This window comes from Lactuca sativa, chromosome 4, assembly GCF_002870075.4.
Source record: "Lactuca sativa cultivar Salinas chromosome 4, Lsat_Salinas_v11, whole genome shotgun sequence".
Classification (NCBI taxonomy): domain Eukaryota; kingdom Viridiplantae; phylum Streptophyta; class Magnoliopsida; order Asterales; family Asteraceae; genus Lactuca; species Lactuca sativa.
This window is the reverse complement of record NC_056626.2, coordinates 404,005,580-404,014,265: the sequence shown is the minus strand read 5'-3', so window position 1 is coordinate 404,014,265 and position 8,686 is coordinate 404,005,580. Positions and strand designations below refer to the sequence as shown.

Here is an 8,686-nt window from a genome sequence, read left to right as displayed (position 1 = left end):
ATATATATATATATAAATATATATAAACATGTTTTATTTCCAAAAGACAAGATGTTGTCGTGAATATATATTGCATACAAAAGTTCCCATGTAGTAGTTATGAATCACATATGATTCACTTGATAGTAAAGAGTATATATTGAAACTTTATGTTACACACGATAATAACCGTGTGTTTACTTGTATTCCCCCCCCCCCCCCCCCCTTAAAAGTGAATAAAAAGCAGTGATAAACATTTGAACGTGTAGTTTATAGGGGTATGAACTCACTTGATTGATTGGGGAAAACGAGATGAAAATCGAGTAGAACTTCGGCTTGTGAAAGTCGATTTTCTCGGGATTCTCGGGATTCTCAGGAATCTCGGGAATCTCGAGAATCTCGGGAGAGCAGAACCTTCCTTCGGAACTTGACCGGGGCTTCGGTAGCTTAACCGCAGAGTTTCAGCACGAGAGAGGGAAGAATGGAGTACCTAAACCCGGCACCCCAAGAGTTCTATTTATAGGGGGTATTTTTGAGTGCCACGTCGTGGCTAGGGTTGGCCACGTCGTGGGGAGCAATTCTATCCTCTTCCATTGATTGGACACCCTTAGTCACTTGCCGGGTCGCGGCAAAACAGTGCCACGTCGTGGGGAGGCCTGACAGCCTTGGATTTTGGACCCCGAACTTGTAAAATCCATAACTTTCTCGTACAAGCTCCGTTTTCAACATTCTTTATATGCATGCGTAGCTAAATATATGATCTACAACTCTCGTTTAGAGTTCATCGGAAAATTTTGACTTTATTTTTAATTATTTATTTTTAACGGGCCGGGACACGAAAAGTCCGTATAAAATCCATAACTTCTTCATCCGATGTCCGTTTTCGTCAGACTTTTTGCCGTTGCGCCACTAATGTTGAGACCTTCGATACTCATTTAGGTTGTTTTGGTCAAAAGTCTCTCGAGCTCTATTTCGAGTTTTTAGCTGTGTACTGCTATATTCGGATCTTGGAAAAATCATAACTTCCTCATACGAAGTCAGATTTGGACGTTCTTTTTGTGTACGCTCACGGTTTAATGTTATATATAACTTTCATTTAGATACTTAAGGCTAAATGCTATTGTATTGAAACTTGACATTTTTCGTTTAATCGGTGTTGCCGGTTTTGTCGGAAATCTTAGAATGGTCATAACTTCTTCGTTATAACTCGGATTTTAGTGTTCTCAGTATTTCTGTAACCCTTGACACAATATCAAACATAATAGATATTCTTATAAAGACTTTTTACATATTTCATTTTCGAAGTAAATTTCATTAGTTCAAAGGTAGCTACAATACTTGACCTTTTAGGTCATTACATAAGGTCGAAATATCGTGTTGTCACATAAACCTTCCGGTCGTACCCGTGTCGACCTTCCGGTCCACATCACAATGCCTTCCGGCCCATAACATAAAATGCTTTCCGGCCGATATCAAGCATAGCATACATAGCACATACAAACGGTTAACTTATCATATTCAATGCGTACAACTCATAACATATCCGACCTCTCCGTCACACATAAATACCCTTTCGGGTACAGTATAGTGAGAAGACTCACCTAGCAGGAAGTCTAGAATCTCACGTGCTCGCTGTCTCCGAATCTCGAAATGAAGACCCAACCCCGCCTTAGGAAGAAGCTCAAACCTTTGCTTTTCACGGATCTACACTTGCACCCCAACTTCTAGCCTCCACAATGGACTCCTCTTTCCTTTTGCTACCTTGAAATGACACCTCAAAGCTTAGAACACTCACAAACAAGCTATGAACGAAGGAACAACTCTCTTAGGGTTTCTTTCTGAAGGATGGTGGCTGAGGAACCAAGCCATCTCATTCCTTTTATAGCCAACAACTCAAATTAGGGTTTTGGGTCTGGACCGATTACGCCCGGCGTAACCTTGGGTACGCCCAACGTACCCGACGATGGCGTGTTTAAATGAGGCGCGCAAGTGCGCACAGCGTACTCGCCCAACACAAAGGCCCAAAATGACAAATAAACAAAGATGAAGGGCTAACCGATTGTACCTGAATTTCGGCTGTTACACATGGAATATATCCTTGGCCTCCTCTCCCTTGAAGTCTGCCCTCTTCTAGACATAATTTCTGCAAAATAGCATCAAGAGAACCATGGTTGTAGAACTCGCTACTCGGTACCTACTCGGTCGACTAACGAGTAACGAGTACTCAGTGGTACTTGGGAGTACTCGGATTCGGTAATTCATATAGAAATATTTTTAGGGAAATTATATATTTCAAAATCATATGTTAAAACCATAAGTTGAATGAAATATATAACAAAATTAGATACATGTGAATACACAAAAACTAAAAAAACACACAATGGTCCCATTTCGTGAATTATTATTGAAAATTGAAGATATATATGTAGTAATAATACATTTGTGTGTGTTAAATAATAAATCATTAAGTATACTATACATATTAATCATCGAGTTGGCCGAGTTTTACAACAGTGTTCGCTTCAACAAGGGGTCGATCGGGGAGTACTCGGATTTTGTAACTCGCCTCGGTAAGGGGCCGAGTAGCGAGTACTCGGACGAGTACTCGGCCAAATCGTCGAGTTTTACAACATTGAAGAGAACAACAACAAACAAAACCCAACAATTAAAATCAACCAAAACAGATATGTCTTGGCACCTACTCGCCGAGTTCATGAACTACTCAACGAGTAGGATGAACTTCGGGAACAGTTCTCAATCGGACCATATTAGGTCAATGAAAACACCTAATTTTGCAAAGGGGTTTGCTGTACTAAGTCCTTTAAACACAAATCCATAAGAAATTTTGTCTAAAGCTTCCTAATTCATAGTAAAATCAAAACCCTAGGATTCCAGAAAACCCCCAAATCCGAATTTTACGAAAAATAAGAACCAGGAATTGATAAAGTTGCAATCTTTAACAAGTATTGAGAGTAAAAATCATACCTTTTCGCTTGGTGGATGGAGATTCAATCAAGAAAGAAAAAAACTGGAAAAATGGCTTGAGAGTAGAAGTGCACGACGAGTATGAGTGGTTTGGTGAAAGTGAATAAATGAAAAGAAACCCTAATTTACAGATTGTAAAAACCTGTGTAAATGCTCTAATCGCCAAGTATAAATATCTACTCGCCTAGTAGAAATGCGTATTCGCGATTTTCGGGAATTTCGAATAGGTACTCGCCGAGTAGTACGTATAAACTCGACGAGTAGAGCATGCCGTTTTTAAAAAAACTTAATTTCTAAACCACCACCCCACACTTCGAGCATTGCTTGCCCTCAAGCAATCATTTTTAAACATAATTTCAAAAGAAGAATGAAAGAAAACCGATCCTAAAGAATGAAAAAGAAAACAAAGGAAAAAAGAAATGCAAACTCTAAACTCGGATTGCCTCTCGGAAGTGCTTCTTTTTAAGGAGTCATTAGCTGAACTCCTTCCATTCTACGTTTCTACCATTCCCTCCAGCAGCAGCCCTTCTTCTATGTCTTCATTTGTCGGGATTCCTTCTTCGTATTTTTTTTACTCTATGTCCATTAACCTTGAAAGGGGTGTCATCTCTTGACAATAACTCGATAGCTCCATGTGGAAACACCTTCTTCACTAGAAATGGACCATCCCATCTTGACTTTAGTTTGCCCGGAAAACGTTTGAGTCTTGAATTAAAAAGCAACACCTTTTTCCCTTCATGAAAATCTTTGTTACCCTTAATCCTCTTGTCATGCCAACTCTTGGTTTTCTCTTTATAAATTAAGGAGCTAGTGTAGGCCTCATTGCGAAGTTCCTCAAGAGCATTCATTTGCATCAACCGGTTGTTTTTAAGCTCAACTATATCAAAGTTGCATATTTTTAAAGCCCAAAAAGCTTTATGCTCTATTTCCACCGGCAAATGACATTGCTTTCCATAAACTAGCCTATATGGTGTAGTGCCAATAGTTGTTTTGAAAGCTGTTCAGAAGGCCCAAAGTGCATCATCTAACTTATCTGACCATTCCTTCCGATTGCTCCCCACCGATCTCTCCAAAATTCTTTTTAAGGATCTATTTGTCACTTCAGTTTACCCACTTGTTTGTGGATGGTAAGATGTAGAGAATTTATGGGTTACCCCATATTTTCTTAACAACTTTTCTAATCGATCATTAGCAAAGTGAGTGCCTTGATCACTTATAAGGGCTTTAGGAACTCCAAATCTTGAAAATAACTTCTTCAAAAATCGCACCACCACCCGAGCATCATTAGTTGGTAAAGCTTGTGCCTCCGCCCACTTGGATACATAATCCACCGCCACCAATATATATTTATTGCCTTTTAACATGGGAAATGGTCCCATGAAATCGATCCCCCGTACGTCAAATACTTCGTACACTTGAATACTATGTTGTGGAATTTCGTTTCGGGATGAACTGTTTCCCGCTCTTTGGCACGCATCACATTCTTTGACATATTGGGTAGCATCTTTAAAAGTTATGGGCCAATAAAACCCAATATCGAATATCTTCTTAGTAGTGCAGTTTGCTCCATGATGTCCACCGGTGGGCCCGCTATGACAATGCTCCAAAATTTGTCGACTTTCATTTCCGAATACACATCTTCGAATGATCCCATCCGTGCAACTTTGGAAAAGATATGGCTCATCCCAAAAGTAGTATTTTATTTCTGAAAATAATTTCTTCTTTTGTTGGTGAGTAAGATCTTTTAGGATGTACTTGCTAGCTAAGTAATTAGCTATGTCCGCGAACCATGGCTCTTCCCCCGTGGTCACCATAATGTACTCGTCCGGAAAGTCATCTCCAACTTTTCTTCCACCAATGCTTCCAATTGCGGTTTTTCTAGCCTTGACAAGTGGTCGGCTGTTACATTCTCCATTCCTTTCTTATCGCGTATCTCGATGTCAAATTCTTGTAGAAGTAGAACCCAACGTATCAGTCTTGGCTTGACATCCTGCTTGGCAAACAAATACTTGATAGCAGAGTGGTCAGTAAAAATAGTGGTATTAGGTAAAACTAGATAAGGGCGGAATTTGTAAAAAGCATACACCACAGCTAGTAATTCTTTTTCGGTGGTGGTGTAATTCTTTTGGGCAAGATTCAAAGTCTTACTTGCATAATGAATGGGTCAAAAGTGATTATCAACCCTTTAACCAAGGATAGCTCCTAATGCAAAGTCACTAGCATCACACATTATTTCAAATGGTAAATCCCAATTCGGGGCAATAATGATCGGGGCATTAGTCAATTTTTCTTTCAAAAATTCAAAAGCCTCTAAACACTCTTTAGTAAAATTAAATGGTGCATCTTTTAAAAGCAATTGTGTTAAAGGTATAGCTATTTTAGAAAAATCTTTTATGAAATGCCGGTAAAAACCCACGTGACCTAGAAAACTCCTAATGCCCTTCACATTAGTTGGTGGAGGTAATTTTGCAATTGTATCTATTTTTGCCCGATCCACCTCAATTCCCGAGTTGGAAACTTTGTGGCCTAAAACTATACCCTCTTTGACCATAAAGTGACATTTCTCCCAATTTAGGACTAAGTCAGTCTTTTCACACCTTGCAAGCATTAAATCAAAGGTTAGTGAGACAATCATGGAAAGAAGATCCAAAAACAGAAAAATTGTCCATAAATACTTCCATGAATTTTTCCACCATGTCGTGGAAAATGGCCGTCATGCACCTTTGAAATGTCGCAGGTGCATTGCATAACCCAAAGGGCATGCGACGATAGGCAAAAGTGCCACTTGGGCAAGTGAAAGTGGTCTTTTCTTGGTCCATTGGGTCTATGGGTATTTGGAAGTAACCTGAAAATCCGTCTAAGAAACAATAATAGCTATGGCCCGACAATCTTTATAGCATTTGACCAATAAAAGGTAAAGGAAAATGGTCTTCACGAGTGGCATCATTTAGCTTTCAATAATCGATGCACACTCGCCAACCAGTTACCGTTCGTGTCATAATAAGCTCGCTCTTCTCATTGGTTATGACCGTCATCCCTCCTTTCTTGGGCACCACTTGGACAGGACTCACCCACGGACTGTCGAAAATAGAATAAATGATCCCTGCATCTAAGAGTTTGACTACTCCCTTCTTGACCACTTCTTGCATGTTTGGGTTCAATCTTCTTTGGTGTTGCACAACTGGCTTTGCTCGTTCCTCCAGGTTAATCTTGTGAGAACAATAAGAGGGACTTATTCCCTTGATATCGATAATGCTCCATGCAATGGCCCGCTTTCGCTTCTTCAAGACTTGAGCTAATTCTTCTTTTTCAGATTTGGAGAGATCAGAAGCTATTATAACTGGTTTTTGATGACCATCTTCAAGGAAGGCATACTCTAAGTGATCTGGTAGTGCTTTGAGCTCTGTTTTTTCGTTCTACATGTTGTACTCGCCGAGTACAGGTAAGGGACTCGGTGAGTCCTTTGCAGAATTCACGACTTCTCGGGTTTCTTCAACTGGACTCGGCGAGTAGATCCAGTCTACTCGGCGAGTAGAGTGCTCAAGTTTCTTCATTAATTCCTCATAATCAGCTTCTTCCAGCAGTCTCTTAATTTCCAGTAGGTCTTTTTCAACATCAAGTTCTTCATCAAAGATGATGGTGGACTTGTTTGGATCTTCATTATCCCATTCCTCTATCAATTCATTCAACATGTCAATTGAAAACGCCGTGTCATCACTATTCCTCGCATGCTTCATAGCTTGATCAACCCTAAAAGTGACTGAATCATCCCCCACCCATAGAGTAAGTTTCGAGTCTCTCATGTCCACTATAGCACTCGTCATGTTAAGGAAAGGTCTTCCAAGGATGATCGGGACTTGAGGATCCGCTTCCATGTCTAGAATTATAAAATCCGCAGGAAACACCAATTTATCTACCTTCACCAATAGATCTTCACATATTCCTCTTGGAAATGTGACTGTTTTATTTGCTAAATGTATTGCCATTCAAATTGGCCTTGGTTCCGGGAGATCCAATTTCTTGAAAAATGAATAAGGCATGAGATTCACACTTGCTCCTGAATCAGCCAAAGCATGAATGGTGGCTAAATTCCCAAATTGGCAAGGCAAAGTTAAGCTTCCCGGGTCACCCTTCTTCTTCGGTAGCTTGTTTAACATGGCAGCTGAGCAATTCTCATTAAGAACTACTTCCTTGACTTCCTCCATCTTCCTTCTATTAGTTAGAAGCTCTTTGAGAAACTTGGCGTATTTTGGCATTTGGGCAACCGCTTCTATGAATGGTATGTTGATTTGAAGAGCTTTTATATGATCTAGGAACTTCTGGTAGTCTTCTTCCGTCTTTTCTTGCTTAGCTCGGGATGGATATGGCATTGGAGGATGAAAGGGCTTTTCAGGAATCTGATTTTTTGGAATGGTTACTGGACTCGTCGAGTCCATATTCTGGACTCGTCGAGTAGCTTCTGTGTCATGCCGATTTTGATTTTGGCTCGGTTTTTCTATAGCCTCCTTTTGTGACTGCTTGGGCTCTTCATTCTGAATGGGTGTCAGAGGAGTAATTATCTTCCCACTTTTTGTTGTCATGATATTTATGTGCGTGCCTCGTGGGTTGTTTTAAGTTTTACTAGGAAGCTCTCCCAGTGATCTTTGAGTAATTTGTTGAGCAAGTTGCCCTAGTTGTGTGTCTATGTTGTGGATAGATGCTTGCTGATTCCTAAGCATTGTTCTTGTCTCTTGTATTGCGGCATCATGGTCATTGTGTCTCTTTTCTGAAGCAGCTACAAACTTGGTAAGCATCTCCTCCAAACTCAGTTTCCTTTCTTTTGCCGGCTCCTCCTTTTGGTAAAAACCTCTTCCTTTTTGTTTAAACTTCTCCTCCTCAGCCCTCTTGTACTCCTCATAAGGAAGCCACTCCTTCTTGGGTTTCCGCCAATCTTCATCATAACGGTCACCACTTGAGTAACATACTTGCACCTTCTTATTCCCATTCTCGTCCAAGTTACAATCTCTAGTGAGATGAGGTCCATTGCAATTCTCACAACCCACCTGAATAGCATGTATCGTTTGATCCATTTTATCCATCCTCCTAACCATGGTTTTCAACATAGACATAACTGCTGACAAATCTTCTGAAGCTGCATAAGCTGATCCCCTTGTCACATCATTCCTTGGATTGTGGTATTCTCTAGAATGCTTAGAGAATTCTTCAATTAGTTGCATTATCGTCGGGGGTGCTTTCTTCATGAGTGGACCTTGCAAGTCAAGTAATTGCCTTGTTGTAACATTCACTCCATCATAGAAGATGGAGACCTCTTGTTGACTATTAAGGTCATGATGTGGGTAATTCCTTAGTAAGCACTTATACCTCTCCCAAGCTTAATAAATTGACTCTCCAGCTTGTTGTTCAAAGTTGGCTATGGCTTTCTTTAACTTAGATATCTTGGAGGATGGGCAGAATTGATCCATAAACTCTTCTTTCATCTTGGCCCATGTGGTGATGGATCCCGGGGGAAGTGACTTGAGCCAATCCTTTGCAGCACCCTTCAATGTAGCCGGAAGCATGCGAAGTAGCTGAGTTTCGCGAGGCATGTTTGGACCATTAAAATAATCAGCTACATCATTGACTTCATCCAAGTGTTTGTAAGCATCTTCGTGGTCTTTTCCATAGAAGGGGATCTCCTTGAGTAGAGCAAGAATGTGACCCTTTAGCTCAAAAGTGGCAGTTG

General features: G+C 40.4%; 1 protein-coding gene and 1 non-coding gene across 2 annotated transcripts; one reads left to right on the top strand and one right to left on the bottom strand.

The window, feature by feature from the left end:
• Positions 1–6,950: 6,950 nt before the first annotated feature.
• LOC111894924 (uncharacterized) lies at positions 6,951–7,544 on the bottom strand. The gene has a single exon (XM_023891009.1). The coding sequence runs from the start codon at positions 7,542–7,544 to the stop codon at positions 6,951–6,953; it is 594 nt and encodes a 197-aa protein (XP_023746777.1).
• A 742-nt stretch (positions 7,545–8,286) lies between these two features.
• LOC111894931 (small nucleolar RNA R71) lies at positions 8,287–8,393 on the top strand. Its single transcript, XR_002851374.1, has one exon. It is a non-coding gene; the product is annotated as a small nucleolar RNA R71 (small nucleolar RNA).
• The last annotated feature ends 293 nt before the right edge of the window (positions 8,394–8,686 follow it).

Coding starts and splice junctions, on each gene's coding strand:
- LOC111894924 (XM_023891009.1), bottom strand. CDS start 7,544: ATGACAACAAAAAGTGGGAAGATAATTACTCCTCTGACACCCATTCAG.